At 44.0% G+C, this 18,507-nt stretch overlaps 2 protein-coding genes across 7 annotated transcripts in view; one reads left to right on the top strand and one right to left on the bottom strand.

Annotated features, from left to right (window-relative positions):
- Nucleotides 1–5,755: 5,755 nt before the first annotated feature.
- LOC145858965 (uncharacterized) lies at nt 5,756–18,042 on the top strand. 2 transcript variants are annotated; one of them, XM_082957630.1, is made up of 2 exons: nt 5,756–6,535; nt 9,611–18,042. In XM_082957630.1, exon 2 carries the CDS (start codon nt 9,656–9,658, stop codon nt 10,403–10,405), a length of 750 nt encoding a protein of 249 aa, XP_082813756.1. In that variant the 5' UTR covers nt 5,756–6,535; nt 9,611–9,655; the 3' UTR covers nt 10,406–18,042. The 2 variants fall into 2 exon arrangements, with proteins under 2 accessions (XP_082813756.1, XP_082813755.1); XM_082957629.1 differs by having other exon boundaries at nt 7,519–18,042.
- The window catches only part of LOC106561880 (BTB/POZ domain-containing protein 9), a 19,043-nt gene continuing 17,253 nt past the window's right edge, over nt 16,718–18,507 (bottom strand). For 3 of the 5 annotated variants that reach the window (XM_014126157.3, XM_014126159.3, XM_082957626.1), the window contains exons 10-11: nt 17,851–17,956; nt 16,718–17,039 (exon numbers count right to left, since the gene is read on the bottom strand). In XM_014126157.3, the coding sequence (XP_013981632.1) occupies nt 16,866–17,039; nt 17,851–17,956 (280 nt within the window). In that variant the 3' untranslated portion in view covers nt 16,718–16,865. The remainder of the gene's footprint in view (nt 17,040–17,850; nt 17,957–18,507) is intronic. The other 2 variants (XM_082957627.1, XM_082957628.1) reach the window with 2 other exon arrangements.

The following is an 18,507-nucleotide window of genomic DNA, read 5'->3' as shown; positions in this document are numbered from 1 at the left end:
CGTTGCTCCAGCCTTTCCGTTCACCTTCACACTCCTGGGCCAGACTATACTTAATCATAGGACCTACTGAAGAGATAAGTCTTCAGTAAAGACTTAAAGGTTGAGACTGAGTCTGCGTCTCTCACATTGGTAGGCAGACCATTCCATAAAAATGGAGCTCTATAGGAGAAAGCCCCACCTCCAGCCGTTTGCTTAGAAATTCTAGGGACAATTAGGAGGCCTGCGTCTTGTGACCGTAGCGTACGTGTAGGTATGTACGGCAGGACCAAATCGGAAAGATAGGTAGGAGCAAGCCCATGTAATGCTTTATAGGTTAGCAGTAAAACCTTGAAATCAGCCCTTGCCTTAACAGGAAGCCAGTGTAGGGAGGCTAGCACTGGAGTAATATGATCAAATTTTTGGGTTCTAGTCAGGATTCTAGCAGCCGTATTTAGCACTAACTGAAGTTTGTTTAGTGCTTTATCCGGGTAGCCGGAAAGTAGAGCATTGCAGTAGTCCAGCCTAGAAGTAACAAAAGCATGGATTAATTTTTCTGCGTCATTTTTGGACAGAAAGTTTCTGATTTTTGCAATGTTACGTAGATGGAAAAAAGCTGTCCTTGAAACAGTCTTGATATGTTCTTCAAAAGAGAGATCAGGGTCCAGAGTAACGCCGAGGTCCTTCACAGTTTTATTTGAGACGACTGTACAACCATCCAGATTAATTGTCAGATTCAACAGAAGATCTCTTTGTTTCTTGGGACCTAGAACAAGCATCTCTGTTTTGTCCGAGTTTAAAAGTAGAAAGTTTGCAGCCATCCACTTCTTTATGTCTGAAACACAGGCTTCTAGCGAGGGCAATTTTGGGGCTTCACCATGTTTCATTGAAATGTACAGCTGTGTGTCGTCCGCATAGCAGTGAAATTTAACATTATATTTTCGAATGACATCCCCAAGAGGTAAAATATATAGTGAAAACAATAGTGGTCCTAAAACGGAACCTTGAGGAACACCGAAATGTACAATTGATTTGTCAGAGGACAAACCATTCACAGAGACAAACTGATATCTTTCCGACAGATAAGATCTAAACCAGGCCAGAACTTGTCCATGTAGACCAATTTGGGTTTCCAATCTCTCCAAAAGAATGTGGTGATCGATGGTATCAAAAGCGCCACTAAGATCTAGGAGCACGAGGACAGATGCAGAGCCTCGGTCTGACGTCATTAAAAGGTCATTTACCACCTTCACAAGTGCAGTCTCAGTGCTATGACGTCCTGTGCCTGCTCCGCGCACTCTCCCTCCAGTGCGCCCCCATAGCCCAGTATGTCCTGTGCCTGCTTCTCGCACTCTTCCAGTACGCCTCCATAGCCCAGTACAGCCGGTGCCTGCTTTGAGCACGCGGTCCTCAGTGCGTCTCCTCAGTCTGGTGAGACTCAGTGATAATCCATGGCACGAAGCCTCCAGTGATGATCCATGGCCCGGAGCCTGTAGGGATGATCCATGGCACGAAGCCTCCAGTGATAACCCATGGCCCGGAGCCTGTAGGGATGATCCATGGCACGAAGCCTCCAGTGATAACCCATGGCCCGGAGCCTCCAGTGATGATCTATGGCACAAAGCCTCCAGTGATGATCCATGGCGCGGAACCAGTAGTGATGATCCATGTCACAGAGCCTGCAGCGAAGGTCCCCAGTCCGGAACCTACAGAGACGCTCTTCAGTCCGGAGCCTCCAGCGACGCTCCCCAGTCCGGAGCCTCCAGCAACGCTCCTCAGCCCGGAGCCTCCAGAGCCTCCAGCGACGCCTCTCAGCCCGGGGCCTCCAGCAACGCCTCTCAGCCCGGGGCCTCCAGCGACGCCTCTCAGCCCGGGGCCTCCAGCGACTCCTCTCAGCCCGGGGCCTCCAGCGACGCCTCTCAGCCCGGGGCCTCCAGCGACGCCTCTCAGCCCGGGGCCTCCAGCGACGCCTCTCAGCCCAGGGCCTACAGCGACGCCTCTCAGCTCGGGGCCTACAGCGACGGTCTGCAGCCCGGGGCCTTCAGCGGCGGCCTGCAGCCCGGATCCTCCAGCGGCGGCCTGCAGCCCAGATCCTCCAGCGGCGGCCTGCAGCCCAGATCCTCCAGCGGCGGCCTGCAGCCCAGATCCTCCAGCGGCGGCCTGCAGCCCAGATCCTCCAGCGGCGGCCGGCGCCCTGATCCGGAGCCACCTGCATTGCTGGAGGATCGGAGGCAGAGGAGGGGTCTGGGTGTAGCGCATGAGCCGCCATAGACGTTTGTCACCCTCCCTTCCCTCCCTTTGTGTTTGGGGTTGTTTTTGTTGGGTTTTTGTTTGGGTGCAGTCGGGGTCTGCACCTTTGGGGGGGGGGGGGGGGGGGGGGGGGGTACTGTCACGTCCTAACCAGTGAAAGAGGTCATTTGCCATAGTAGTATGGTCAGGGCGTGGCAGGGGGGTTTGTTTTGTAGGAATTAGTGGTTTTCTGTTTCTATGTGGGTTTGTTCTAGTTATCATTTTCTATGTGTTGGTTTTCATGTTCGGCCGGGTATGGTTTCCAATCAGAGGCAGGTGTCTTTCGTTGTCTCTGATTGGAAGCCATACTTAGGCAGCCTGTTTTTCCTTTGGGGTTGTGAGTAGTTGTTTTCCGTTCTACTCGTTGTACCTGACGGGACTGTTGGTCATTTTCTTGTTTTACTATTGAAGTGTTTTCATTAAAGTATTAAGAATGAGCACTATCCACGCTGCGTCTTGGTGCCTTTTCATCGACTGCTGTGACAATTAATTCGAAAGAGAAATATCTCTTGGGCTCAAGCTTGACATACAAATGCTCCTATTGACTGGGCCTCCAGAGCACTAAGAAACAAATGCACAGGCTTGATCAGGAAGTCCAAATCAGATTACTATTTAAATGCAGTCATAGAGAACCTAAACAACCCTACCAAGTTCTGGAAGCTAATCAAATCAGTGGCAGGTTTTAATGTATCCTCTGGCCTTCCTGACCATTTAATGATGGATTCTAATGAAGTGAAGGATAAAGGTGATACTGTAGGGGTTTTAAACAAGCGCTTCATATCTGCTGGTTCAGATTTTTATAATGGTGGGGCCCAGGCCTCTAATGTAAGCTATATTACAGTCAACTATGATATAGGCCCTCATGTGAACCATTTTAACTTTGAGCCTGTTTCTTATACTGAGGTCTATAAAGCACTAAAGGCAATAGACACTAAACAGTCTGCAGGTCCAGACAACCTGGACCCCTACCTCTTAAAGATAGCAGCTGGTATTATTACTGAACCTGTGGCACACATTTTCAACTTGAGTCTCTTGACCAATTCCATACCCAGCATTTGGAAATCAGCGTATGTCCTCCCACTGCTAAAGGGTGGAGATCCTTCAGATGCAAATAACTATCGTCATATCTCTAAACTCCCTATCCTGGCCAAAGTCTATGAATCCCTACTGAACTCACAGTTAAACTTCTTAATTGAAAAGAACATAGTGAGCGGGGTTCAGTCTGGCTTTAGATCGGGGCACAGCACCACAACTGCAGCTATGACAGTGGCAAACGACATCATTAATGCACTTGATAAAAAACAACATTGTGCTGCTCTGTTTGTGGATTTATCAAAGACCTTTGATTCAGTTGACCATGAATTGTTGCTAGCTAGACTCAGAAACATTGGTCTCAGTGAAGGGGCAGTAAATTGGTTTAGGAATTATCTTTCTGACAGAACACAACGTGTATATACTGACAATCACAAGTCTAACTTTCTTGAGATTAATAGAAGTGTGCCCCAGGGTTACATTTTAGCTCCTGTGTTCTCAATTTTTATTAATGATTTGGGAAATGGGATGCAACTAGCAAAGTTACATCTATATGTAGATGATACAGTTATATATTCATGTGCTCCTTCTCTGGTTCAGGTTGTTGAAGAGATCCAGACTGCTTTTCAGTCACTGCAGGCCTCCCTTTATGGTCTCAAACTGGTCTTGAATATTCAAAAAACTAAATTCATGACCTTTACAAGAGCTAGAACTCTGCCAGAGAACTTTAGCATTGTCATTGAAAAAGTCTTATCCATTGAAAAAGTGTCATCCTACAAATACCCTGGTATTTGGTTGGATGACAAGTTGTCCTTTGAAGTTCATGTGGATAATCTTGTGACAAAGCTTAAATTGAAATTGGGTTTTTATTTTCGTAATAAGGCTTGCTTGCCGCTTATGGCTAGAAAGAAGCTTGTTCAGGCCACTTTTCTCTCAGTAATTGATTATGGTGACTTGTTGTATATGCATGCAACCTCCTCCGTCTTACAGAGACTGGGCTCTGTTTATCATGCATCCTTGCGCTTTATTACAAATGCCAAGTCACTCAGCCACCATTGCACATTGTACCAAATGGTAGGTTGGACCTTACTTTATATGCACAGAAAGATACATTTGTATGTGTTCATCTACAAAGCCCTTTTGGGTAAACTCACTCTTTACCTCTGTAGTCTGGTCTCCTTCACCACCAGCAGTTACCATACCCGGTCTGCTAGGTGGTTGCTACTTAAAGTCCCCAGGACATTCACAGTATTAGGCAAGACTGCCTTCTCTTCTTGTGCACCAGACGCATGGAATAATCTACAATTCATGCTTCATCTATATATGTTAGTGCCACTGAATGAATTTAAAATATTGATGGGAGACTGTTACAGAGGAGTGTAAATGCTTTTTTTTAGGCTGGATCATGTTGTATTGTGGTATGTTTTAATTCTGTAATTTATTGATTGTTGCTGCCTTCTTGGCCAGGTCTCCATTGAAAAAGAGACTCTGGCTCTCAATGGGCTTTTCGTGGTTAAATAAAGGTAACCTTTAAAATATTTTAAAAAAGATAAGCGGAAGGTTTTCTGAGGGAGACCTCTACTGGGGAGAGTGGCAGCATGGCTGGCAGTGGGAGTGGGCATAGTAGAATGAAAGGCATTGCCAGCCCTGACAAAGTGCTTGTTGAAGCTCTCAACCATTCTGACTTTGTCAGAGGTCATAGTGTTCTCACAGTTAAGTGCAGTAGGTAGCTAAGATGATGAGTTTACATTTTCCAAGGTTTTCATAGTGTTCCAAAACTTCTTAGAGTCAGAACCACAGGCAGCGAATTGTTGTTTCTAATATCCTGCTTTTGCTTTCCTGATTGAGCGCACTTGTTTCTTGTTTCCCTAAAGAGTTGACAATCATGGAGGCCTTTGCTTTGCGCCAGAGCAGGTGTTTTAGCTCAGACAGTTCAGTGCTAAACCAGGGGCTGTAGGGATTTTTGGTTCTAACTTTCTTGAGTGGAGCATGTTTATTAAGGACTGTGAGAAAATTGGACCAAGCTAGGCGATAAGGTCAATTCTGGGCCAGTGTACAGATGCCAGGTAGTGTATGAAGGCCTGCTCATTTAAGTGCTTTATGTAATTTGTCAACAAATTGTGACAAATTACATAAAAAAGTAATGAACATAAACTGTTGTGTTGAGGGTGAAATTTCAACCACAGGATTATGTTATTATTATAACCAATTTTCAACATAGACAAATCTTGTAAAAAATATGTTGAAATTGTATCTTTAAAACATCAGATCTTCAACGTTATATCCACTATAAAACTATAGGCTGGGCCACATCTCCATCTGGAAAGTTGCTCTATCTACAGCTATCCATTTGGTCTCTCATCCAGGGTTTTAAAAGTAAAGTTGTGTTTGATACTATTCCATTGAATCCATTCCAGCCAATACAATGAGCCCGTCCTCCTATAGCTCCTCCCGCCAGCCTCCTCTGAAACCCATACACTACGGAGACAAGATTTACGGTGCATACCGCAGTGCTGCAATGTCGTTTTTCATCTTAAAATGGGTGGCTCCTTATAATATGCTCCTGCATTCGACGCAGTTTTTTGTTACCTGGAAATTGAGACACGCCGTATCATTCCTTGCAAAAACTTTTTCTACAAAAGTCCCGCCCTGTGTCTACCTCACATCCCTTCTGGTATCCCTTCTGGTATAAACACAGAAGAGATGGACATGTTGCTACTTTGCTGATATTGCTATTCTACTTGCAAGCGTCCTTTTTTGCGCTTTTATTTTAACCTTTGCTACGCACAATTATGTCTATCCAGTTTTAAGGAGCATCTGTGCAAGGAAGTGAGATGATACAATAACCTCTACAATCTTTCAATGCGGTTGTATTCAGACAGGAATGCAAAAGATATTAGCTGGTGGGAGATATCAAAATTTTTTAACACCAATACCGAAAAGAAAAATGGAGAACGATTCGGGACCGGTATGGTTGCAATCTGAAAAAGGTGAAGGACACGAGGAGTGCGGCTGCTGCTGATTGTCCAACAACTGGGTTGGCTTCGTGTTTACGTGAAACATTGTCAGACAGACACCAACATTTATTTTCGATACTGTTGCAAAACTAACTAAAAGGCAGCATTCCTCAAGTGAATTTGGCCTTCACTTCAGCAGTGATGAATTCATTAACTTCTTCGACGAAATGGCCGGATGCTGGATGCTGGAGTGAGTGGTCGTGCTGCACCTCGCTCCGCGGGTAATATTACATTTCATTACATTACATTACATTGGAATGATTTGATTAGTGTATTGTTAGCTAGCTACATAGTTGTATCTGCTGTCTTTGTATCAAGGATAAAGGTGTAGCTCTGAGGAACTAACAAGGTTAGCTAGCCAGCTGTATTCATTCGTTCGCGCCGTTTTCGAAACAGCGTCAACACCATAACACCACAGCCACTGCTAGCTAGCCAACTTGACCAATTAGCAGTACAGAAACTATATACATTACAACGGAACAATTTGACTAGTGTAATGTCAGCTAGCTACATAGTTGTCTTTGTATCAAGATAAAGGCGTAGTACAGAGTAACTATCGAGGTTAGCTAGCCAGCTACATTCTCTAACATAGTCAACAACGCGCCCACTGCTAGCTAGCTAACCCTACCAGCTAGCTGTATCATTTTTTGTCAATAATATTTTTGCAACGTAAGCTTAACTTTCTGAACATTTGAGATGTGTAGGCCACTTGTGTAGCTAGCAGGACTGACTTTGTGTTAGCTAGCCAACGTTTAATTACTTCTGCGTTATGAACTAGACACGGACACGAATGATCCATAGGTAGCTTGTTGTTACCAAGTATTGGTGCTAACCGTGTGTTTATAGGATGCTAGCATGCTAGTTAGCTAGTTAGCTACGGCGTCATAGGACACGGTGCACTAGGTGGGTTTTCACGGAAGAATACTGTACCAAGTTATCTAGCGGAATAAACTAAGTTTGAGCCTATTCCTGGAAACATTGAACCACTGTAGTTTACATCAATTTTAATTTCTAGTGGTAGCTAGAAAAGTTATATTTTAGCGTTTTAGTGTTTCAGTGAATTGTTAGTGAGGGAGGCCCTGCTCTCTCGCTTCCCCAGTTGTTTAGTTAATTTTTCATGCCAATCTCCTTTGCATTAGCGTAGCCTCTCCTGTAGCCTATCAACTATGTGTCGGTCTATAACTGTTCTCTCCTCTCTGCACAGGCCATACAAACACTTCACATCACGTGGCCGCTGCCACTCTAACCTGGTGGTCCCAGCGCGCACGACCCACGTGGAGTTCCAGGTCTCCGGCAGCCTCTGGAACTGCCGGTCTGCGGCCAACAAGGCAGAGTTCATCTCAGCCTATACTACCCTCCAGTCCCTCGACTTCTTGGCGCTGACGGAAACATGGATTACCACAGAAAACACTGCTACTCCTACAGCTCTCTCCTCGTCTGACCACGTGTTCTCGCACACCCCGAGAGCATGTGGTCAGCGGGGTGGTGGCACTGGAATCCTCATCTCTCCCAAGTGGACATTCTCTCTTTCTCCCCTGACCCATCTGTCTATCTCCTCATTTGAATTCCATGCTGTCACAATCACTAGCCCATTCAAGCTTAACATCCTTACCATTTATCGCCCTCCAGGTTCCCTTGGAGAGTTCATCAATGAGCTTGACGCCTTGATAAGTTCCTTTCCTGAGGATGGCTCACCTCTCACAGTTCTGGGTGACTTTAACCTCCCCACGTCTACCTTTGACTCATTCCTCTCTGCCTCCTTCTTTCCACTCCTCTCCTCTTTTGACCTCACCCTCTCACCGTCCCCCCCTACTCACAAGGCAGGCAATACGCTTGACCTCATCTTCACTAGATGCTGTTCTTCTACTAATCTCACTGCAACTCCCCTCCAAGTCTCCGATCACTACCTTGTATCCTTTTCCCTCTCGCTCTCCTCCAATACTACTCACTCTGCCCCTACTCAGATGGTATTGCGCCATCGCAACCTTCGCTCTCTCTCCTGCTACTCTCTCCTCTTCCATCCTATCATCTCTTCCCTCTGCTCAATCCTTCTCCAACCAATCTCCTGATTCTGCCTCCTCAATCCTCCTCTCCTCCCTTTCTGCATTCTTTGACTCTCTATGTCTCCTATCCTCCCGACCGGCTCGGTCCTCCCCTCCTGCTCCGTGGCTTGATGACTCATTGCGAGTTCACAGAACAGGGCTCCGGGCAGCCGAGCAGAAATGGAGGAAAACTAGCCTCCCTGCGGACCTGGCATCTTTTCACTCCCTCCTCTCTACATTTTCCTCCTCTGTTTCTGCTGCTAAAGCCACTTTCTACCACTCTAACTTCCAAGCATCTGCCTCTAACCCTAGGAAGCTCTTTGCCACCTTCTCCTCCCTCCTGAATCCTCCCTCCCCTCCCTCTCTGCGGATGACTTCGTCAACCATTTTGAAAAGAAGGTCGACGACATCCGATCCTCGTTTGTTAAGTCAAACGACACCGCTGGTCCTGCTCACATTGCCCTACCCTATGCTTTGACCTCTTTCTCCCCTCTCTCTCCAGATGAAATCTTGCGTCTTGTGACGGCCGGCCGCCCAACAACCTGCCCGCTTGACCCTATCCCCTCCTCTCTTCTCCAGACCATTTCTGGAAACCTTCTCCCTTACCTCACCTCGCTCATCAACTCATCCTTGACCGCTGGCTACGTCCCTTCCGTCTTCAAGAGAGTGAGAGTTGCACCCCTTCTCAAAAAACCTACACTCGATCCCTCCGATGTCAACAACTACAGACCAGTATCCCTTCTTTCTTTTCTCTCCAAAACTCTTGAACGTGCCGTCCTTGGCCAGCTCTCCTGCTATCTCTCTCAGAATGACCTTCTCGATCCAAATCAGTCAGGTTTCAAGGCTGGTCATTCAACTGAGACTGCTCTTCTCTGTGTCACGGAGGCTCTCCGCACTGCTAAAGCTAACTCTCTCTCCTCTGCTCTCATCCTTCTAGACCTATCTGCTGCCTTTAATACTGTGAACCATCAGATCCTCCTCTCCACCCTCTCCGAGTTGGGTATCTCCGGCGCGGCTCACTCTTGGATTGCGTCCTACCTGACAGGTCGCTCCTACCAGGTGGCGTGGCGAGAATCCGTCTCCGCACCACGTGCTCTCACCACTGGTGTCCCCCAGGGCTCAGTTCTAGGCCCTCTCCTATTCTCGCTATACACCAAGTCACTTGGCTCTGTCATATCCTCACATGGTCTCTCCTATCATTGCTACGCAGATGACACACAATTAATCTTCTCCTTTCCCCCTTCTGATAACCAGGTGGTGAATCGCATCTCTGCATGTCTGGCAGACATATCAGTGTGGATGACAGATCACCACCTCAAGCTGAACCTCGGCAAGACAGAGCTGCTCTTCCTCCCAGGGAAGGACTGCCCTTTCCATGATCTCGCTATCACGGTGGACAACTCCATTGTGTCCTCCTCCCAGAGTGCTAAGAGCCTCGGCGTGACCCTGGACAACACCCTGTCGTTCTTCGCTAACATCAAGGCGGTGACCCGATCCTGTAGGTTCATGCTATACAACATTCGCAGAGTACGACCCTGCCTTACACAGGAAACGGCGCAGGTCCTAATCCAGGCACTTGTTATCTCCCGTCTGGATTACTGCAACTCCCTGTTGGCGGGGCTCCCTGCCTGTGCCATTAAACCCCTACAACTCATCCAGAACGCCGTAGCCCGTCTGGTGTTCAACCTTCCCAAGTTCTCTCATGTCACCCCGCTCCTCCGCACACTCCACTGGCTTCCAGTTGAAGCTCGCTTCTGCTACAAGACCATGGTGCTTGCCTACGGAACTGTGAGGGGAACGGCACCTCCGTACCTTCAGGCTCTGATCAGGCCCTACACCCAAACAAGGGCACTGCGTTCATCCACCTCTGGCCTGCTGGCCCCCCTACCTCTGCGGAAGCACAGTTCGCGCTCAGCCCAGTCAAACCTGTTCGCTGCTCTGGCACCCCAATGGTGGAACAAGCTCCCTCACGACGCCAGGACAGCGGAGTCAATCACCACCTTCCGTAGACACCTGAAACCCCACCTCTTTAAGGAATACCTGGGATAGGATATAGTAATCCTTCTAACCCCCCCCCAAAAAAAAAGATATAGATGTACAATTGTAAAGTGGTTGTTCCACTGGATATCACAAGGTGAATATAATGGCTCTAAAGATTGAACGTAAATAGATTATTTGTTGTACTTTTCGCCGTGACACCCCCCCCCCCCGCGCTACTTTTTAGTAGCCTACCGAAGCGCTAACAACTTGGAGTTATTTGGACATCAATTATGAACTTTGTTGAAAGAAACCACATTTGTTGTGGACATGGGATTCCTGGAAGTGCCAATGGATGAAGATAATCAAAGGTAAGGGATTATTGACAATAGTTATTTTGATATTACATGGTTACAAGATGGTGCTAACCTGTATAGCCTAGCCTATTGTTCTTAGCACAGCACCCGGTTTATTGCAAATTGTGATTTCCCAGTAAAGTTATTTTGAAATCTGGCAATGCAGTAGCATTTACGAAATGTTAAACTATGAATATTTGAATGACAATATTATAATTTACCAATGTTTTCGAATAGTAATTTTGTAATTTGTAACGTTGTTCACCGGAAGCATTTGAGAGAAAAGAAAAATCTGAATTTCACCGCTACTGTAAAATGCTGTTTTTGGATATAAATATGAACTTGATGGAACAAAAAATGCATGAATTGTATAACATAATGTCTTAGGAGTGTCATCTGAGGAAGATTGTCAAAGGTTAGTGCATAATTCTAGCTGGTTATCCGCTTTTGGTGACGCCTGTCTTTGAATTGACAAAACATTACACACAGCTATTTTCAATGTACTCTCCTAACATAACCTAACTTTATGCTTTCGCGGTAAAGCCTATTTGAAATCGGACAATGTGGTTGGATTTAGGAGATGTTTATCTTTCAAATTGTGAGAAATAGTTGATTGTTTGAGAAATTGAAATTATTAGATTCTTGCAGTTTTGAATTTCCCGCCATGGTCTCTTGACAATGAATCCCTATACCGGGATAAGATCCCCAACAGGTTTTAAACTGATTAAAGTTAAGGGTAGAACCAACAGTAACTGGCTTATGGAAGCACTTCTCTAAGCGAGAAGTATATTATATATTTCTATATGAGCTATTTATGCTACCTTTTATATTCTTGATCCTAATGATATAGGCATGGGTGTAAAACAGCCGAGGTGATAAAGCAACAACCCTGGAATAAAAACAAAATGTGTATGGGTGGAGAGAGGGTTGGTTTTACAGGTTTACTCGCTCTGGATTGTCAGTACTGCATGTCTTCTTTGCTATCGTGCCATGGATGTGTCAGGGTCGATTGGAAGTTAAACTTAGGTATTCCTTTATGGGTAGTGTGATGCCAAAGACAGATTTTTACTGGCAGTCATTAGCGTCTGTTAGAATCTGTGTTCCCTTTTCCTTCCTTTTTGTCAGAATAAAACAGGATATAATGAGGACTACATGAAATATGTCTTGCGTGTAATGGACGTAAAGAACTGGTTGTGCAATATTTGTAGGTCTTTTTCTCCATTTTTTCTTTTTCGAACAATTGGATCCAATGAATTGACATGCTTATAGCCTTGCTAGGACCTTCTAAATATGAGCATGAATCTATAATATTGTGCTGTTATTATTTCTATTAATATAATCTATCATTGTAATTAATAATTTTTTTCAGACTGTTTTCCATGTTATTTGGTTAGTTCTCTTATTAAAAAGCACCCTAATTGATATGCAATAGACCTATGGGGCTTTGAATGTTTGAGTGAAGGGTGGCAGTATTGAATTATGTTATCATGGGACTGCTCATATTTCCCTCTGGCCTACGCCAATTGGCAGTCAAGGGTTTGCCTTAGGATGCAAAGGCGCATCATGAGTCAGGTAGATGGTCTGATGGTCTTAGTGACAACAGACCTAGATATGGGGAGAGGATTTAGTGGGAGGAATATTAGGTTTACACAGTTGCAGCTACACTATGCTTAACAGTGCAAATATTATGGTACAGCTATATGGACACTTAATCATCATGGTGCTTTTTTTTTACCCCTTTTTCTACACAATTTCGTGATATCCAATTATTAGTTACAGTCTTGTCCCAGATCAGGAGCACACTCTTAAAGGGAGTGCTCCTAACTGCAGCTTGTTACCTGTAAAAAAGACACATGTCCACAGAAGCAATCAATCAATCAGATTCCAAACTTTCCACCATGGCCAAGACCAAAGAGCTCTCCAAGGATGTCAGGGACAAGATTGTAGACCTACACAAGGCTGGAATGGGCTACAAGACCATCGCCAAGCAGCTTGGTGAGAAGGTGACAACAGTTTGGTGCGATTATTCACAAATGGAAGAAACACAAAAGAACTGTCAATATCCCTCGGCCTGGGGCTCCATGCAAGATCTCACCTCGTGGGGTTGCAATGATCATGAGAACGGTGAGGAATCAGCCCGGAACTACACGGGAGGATCTTGTCAATGATCTCAAGGCAGCTGGGACCATAGTCACCAAGAAAACAATTGGTAACACACTACGCCGTGAAGAACTGAAATCCTGCAGCGCCCGCAAGGTCCCCCTGCTCAAGAAAGCACATATACATGCCCGTCTGAAGTTTGCCAATGAACATCTGAATGATTCAGAGGACAACTGGGGGAAAGTGTTATTGTTAGATGAGACCAAAATGGAGCTCTTTGGCATCAACTCAACTCGCCATGTTTGGAGGAGGAGGAATGCTGCCTATTACCCCAAGAACACCATCTCCACCGTCAAACATGGAGGTGGAAACATTATGCTTTGGGGATGTTTTTCTGCTAAGGGGACAGGACAACTTCACCGCATCATTTGACGGGGCCATGTACCGTCAAATCTTGGGTGAGAACCTCCTTCCCTCAGCCAGGGCATTGGAAATGTGTCGTGGATGGGTATTCCAGCATGACAATGACCCAAAACACACGGCCAAGGCAACAAAGGAGTAGCTCAAGAAGAAGCACATTAAGGTCCTGGAGTGGCCTAGCCAGTCTCCAGACCTTAATCCCATAGAAAATCTGTGGAGGGAGCTGAAGGTTCGAGTTGCCAAACGTCAGCCTCGAAACCTTAATGACTTGGAGAAGATCTGCAAAGAGGAGTGGGACAAAATCCCTCCTGAGATGTGCGCAAACCTGGTGGCCAAATACAAGAAACGTCTGACCTCTGTGGTTGTTATTCTGTCTCTCACTCTTCATATAAACCTACCATTAAAATTATAGACTGATCATTTTTTTGTAATTGGGCAAACGTACAAAATCAGCAGGGGATCAAATACTTTTTTCCCCCCACTGTAAGGCCAGCCACCGAGCTCTCTTTCCATGCCTTAATAGGATACCCTACTAGCATACTGTGAGCATGTTCAATACATACAAGTTTATACTCCCAAAGGAGTATATTATTCTTTACTATTTGACTGGTTGGTCCGCCCTGGTGCTTGGTGGTGGATGGCACGGGTTTGCAGATTGTATAGCCGAGCGAACATTGCAGGACGGGTATTAAATACCAAGCATTTGCCAGTCAATTTTCAGTGTTCTGGCTTGTTAGGATGTTTAACAGAGGGTTACATTTATAGAAATGTTGAATTTTACTGGGTTTGTTTTCCTATTTATTTATTTATTTAATTAAATGTTTTTAAAGTATGTGTGTATGTATATATGTGTATATATGTCCCCAGTGGCTTCTGTATACACCAACAATGTTACCTCCAGCTACTTCCTTCTCCACAGGGGGGCCAGGCAGGGTTGCTGTTTATCCCCTTTCCTCTTTGATATGGCTATTGAGCCTCTTGCTATCGCCCTGTGGGCGTAGGAGAGGATTAAGGGAATATTAAGGGGCAACATAACTCACAAGGTGTCCTTATATGCAGACGATCTAACCCTGTGGCTATTCAATGCGAGAAATTGCCAAGAAACTGAAGATCTCGTACAATGCTGCGTTCTACTCCCTTCATGCCATTGGAACACAGGAGTGATGGTTGCTGATAATGAGCCTCTGTACGCCTATGTAGATATTCCATAAAAAAATCAGCCGTTTCCAGCTACAATAGTCATTTACAATATTAACAATGTCTACACTGTATTTCTGATCAATTTGATGTTATTTTAATAGACAAAAAAAGTAGCTTTTCTTTCAAAAAGAAGGACATTTCTAAATGACCCCAAACTTTTGAACGGTAGTGTATATCTAGGGAGGCCTAAGCCCGCAGGCGGGCTGGGCCTTACCAATTTTTTACACTACTACTGGTCAGCAAATATATCTAAATGTGTTTATTGGGTTTCTACATTTGAAAACAAGGATGGTCTAATTTGGCCATCATGGAGTTACAGTCCAGCCTTCCAACTTCTCCGGTCTCTCTCCTGTGCTCCACAATGCCCATGAACCTTGGCACCCATGGTTGAACCCCTTTGTTAATAACTCCCTTAAAATCTGGTCCCAATTCCGAAATCACTTTAGCCTTAAACAAGCAAGTGGCTTCTCTCCGTTAACATCTAATAATCTCTTCCCAGCGTCACAGATTGACACGGCATTCCAGTTCTGGCATAGGAACAGTCTGGTGTTTTTCTGTGACCTATTTGTTGATAATACATTCGTCTCATTCGATACTCTGAGGGTTGACCATAATATTCCCAATGCCCACCTTAGACCTGTGTGATGGACAATTTAAAAAGGAGGAACTTTGAGGCAATTAAATCTTTTCAGTCTGGAAAAACACCAGGGCTTGATGTTATACCAGTAGAGGTATATCAGACCTTTTTTTTATGTACTCAAAGATCCTTTATTAGCATGTTTTAATTACTCCTATAAAAATGGTCGCCTTTCAGGTACTCAACAAGGTGATCTAATTTCATTACTTTTTAAACAAGTATACAGATCCAGTCCATTTAAACTGGATGCCTCTTACACTTCAATGTTGTGATGCGAAAATCCTGGTGAAATGCATAGCGCATAGAATAAAAAAGGTTTTACCAGATATTTTTCATTCTGATCAGACAGGCTTTTTACATAGACAATATATTGGAGATAATATGACAATTGAAACAATTGAACATTATGGAACATCAAAGATACCAGACCTGGTCTTTATAGAAGATTTTGAAAAGGCATTTGATAAAGTATGTCTAGAATGTATATATAAAGGCCTGGAGTACTTTAATTTCAGTGAATCTCTTATACAATGGGTTAAAGTTAAGTACAGCAATCCCAGGTGTAAAATAGTAAATAATGGTTACTTCTCAGAAAGTATTGAGCTTTAAGAGTAAAACAAGGCTGTCCGTTGCCTCCATATCAATTTAATATGGCCATCAAAATGCTAGCTATTAAAATTAGATCTAACAAGAACAAAGGGTTATTAATCCAGCGGATAAAAAAAAAAAATGTCAATGTATGCAGATGACTCAGGTTTTTCTTAAATCCGCAATCTGGATCCCTGCAGTCTCATTGAAGATCTTGATCTCTTTACTAGCATCTCAAGGACTAAACCCTAATTATTATAAGTGTATGATATTAAGTATTGGATCGTTAAAAGAAAATGTTTACACTACCTTGTAGTTTATCAATAAAATGGGCGGATGGTGAAGTAGACATACTTGGTATTCAGATCTCAGAAAATATGAACACATTAGCTGCTAATAAGCATTTCATTTTTTTTGGGGGGGGGGGGGGGGAATAAATTGATGTCACAATTTCCTAGAGATTTACAAGGTTATCAAAACAGCACACATGGGTAAGCCTACACGAAACACTTATTTTAAGTGTTTCTAAAATCCCCTACAGGAAAAATGAATGGTGGAAAAACTATTGGAACAATTTCATTGTTTGACCACTAGGTTTTATGGCTGATACTGTGGTGCACCGGTCAACTTTTATCACATCTCCACAAGCATACAGAATCAAAAGTAATTTAGTAGGATGTCCACAAGTGCATGTTATAGCATCTAGGGGTCCATTCCAGATTGGCCCAAATCTCAACACCATACCTACCATTTAGGGTTCATTTGATTTAAAGTCTAGCCAAGTTTGTGAATCTGATTCCATGAAATGTACATTTGATTGCATAAATGCTTTATTAATTCATGCTTGTTATTGAATTCTGTCTTGTCATCAAATCTAAAACACTGGAGTAGAGAGCTAAAAGAACAATTGTAGCTTTCGTCTCCAAACACATGGAGAAAGCACTGTAAATGGAGTCAATATGGATGGGATGGTTAAATTGGTAATTAAAATGAAGAATCAGCTGCTTCATTAAAAGTAAAGAGAAATGTTGAACTTTCCTTTGTCATGCGCGACATCAACTTAAACATCATATTCAACAAGGGTTTAATTTCATATAAATATATTTATTTCATTTGAGCAGCATATTATGTAGAGCAACATCACAAAAGCTTGTGTGGATTGAGATGCCTCGGGTAGTCTCTGTGGTTTTCCCCTGGAGTCTAAGGGGGGAGGTTGGGGTTGGCAAACCCCTTAGAGGGGGTGGGAGTGTGAGGACGAGGAGGCAGAGGAAGGCCGGGTGGGGAGTTGGAGCTGGGAGGGTGATTGGGGCTGTAGCGGAGGCTGCTGGGACATAGAGTTCGGGCTGCCCTCTTTGACCTCTGTGTCAAGCTGGGCGGGGCACTCGAAGTGGACGCAGTGGAACACCTGAGGGACAGAGAGGGGTTATAATACAGATTAAAATAATAAACACAACGTAAGTGCTGTGATTTTCATTGTTTTAGAAAGTATGTTTATATTTGGTTACTTTTACAGCTATGCATGTCTAAGAATATTCAAAGATAAATGCACAATGCAGAGGACTTAAGGTCAAGAGGGAATTAATGATCAATGGAAATAGTTGTTTTTCTGTAATGAGAACTGAAGAGTAATGGGTCAGAGACATGGGAGGAATTTCAGTCCGGGACTCATAGCTACATGTGGCAAGTTCTTATTGTCTATACATTGAGACTGAAACAAGATACTTGGTATTGGCCATTAGCCCAGTTTTATTGCAATGAATTGTAATTGGTCAACCACAGACTAGGGTTGGGTTATAAATTATATCCTGTCACTTTGTTCTGTGGAGGAGAATCACTGAGGACAGGGAAGAATTGCCTACTTTCCAGCATAACTAAGATTTGTTCTCTTTGAATAAACCTATTTTTGTCCCCCTGATTTGCTTTGGGATCTGTGTTATTGAAGAATAACATCAACTCCTTACACATGTTAGATTGTTAAATGCTTTTCTACATGGTTGTGGTCAGACATCATATTCAAATGACCTGAGAAAGAAAGGCAGGTGTGTTACTTCGATATCGATGAAAAATTAGGTAGTATGTAGAAGGGAGAAAGGGTGAGCGAGAAAGAGGGGGAGGAATGGAAGAGGGAAAAAGAAAGGGATGGAAGACAGAAAATAAGGAAAGAGAGAGCTTTGGGACGCCATTAGGGGTGTGTGACTCATCGAGGTTCAGCTCACTTCCCGAGCCTGCTCATCTCTCCCCACCTCGTTGGATGTGTTGTGGGTCCCCACGATGCGCACAAAGGAGGCGGGGTGCTTGTCAAACACCAGCGTCTGCCAAGACCTTCAACACCAAGACAAACAATGTTGATATTCTTTTGTCCTCCACGGAGGATGGTCCAATTAATAAATAAAATGTTGATATTTCTATGGTTATGTCCCGAATTGCTCTCTATTCCTTACAGGACCTGTTGGAAATAGGATGCTATGTGGGAAGCAGTCCATCATATTATATTTGACAAAGTGTCCAATATAATGACAGAGTAGTTGGATTTTGAACAAATCCATTGTTCAATCAATGTAAACAAAAAGCTTATATATATATATAAGTGAGTGACTCGTTGTCTTTTCTTGTTAAATTCTAGAGTTTTTACTTTACCTTTATTTAACTAGGCAAGTCAGTTAAGAACAAATTCTTATTTTCAATGACAACCTAGGAACAGTGGGTTAACTGCCTTGTTCAGGGGCAGAACAGATTTGTACCTTGTCAGCACAGCGATTCGATCTTGCAACCTTTCGGTTACTAGTCCAACGCTCTAACCACTAAGCTACCTGCCACCCTGATCTGACCAACATGGTCATAAGCTTAAGTGGCTGTCTTTTTTTTTTACGGCC

Source organism: Salmo salar, chromosome 11, assembly GCF_965601325.2.
Source record: "Salmo salar chromosome 11, fSalSal1, whole genome shotgun sequence".
NCBI classification, from domain to species: domain Eukaryota; kingdom Metazoa; phylum Chordata; class Actinopteri; order Salmoniformes; family Salmonidae; genus Salmo; species Salmo salar.
This window is presented reverse-complemented; position numbering and strand designations above follow the sequence as displayed.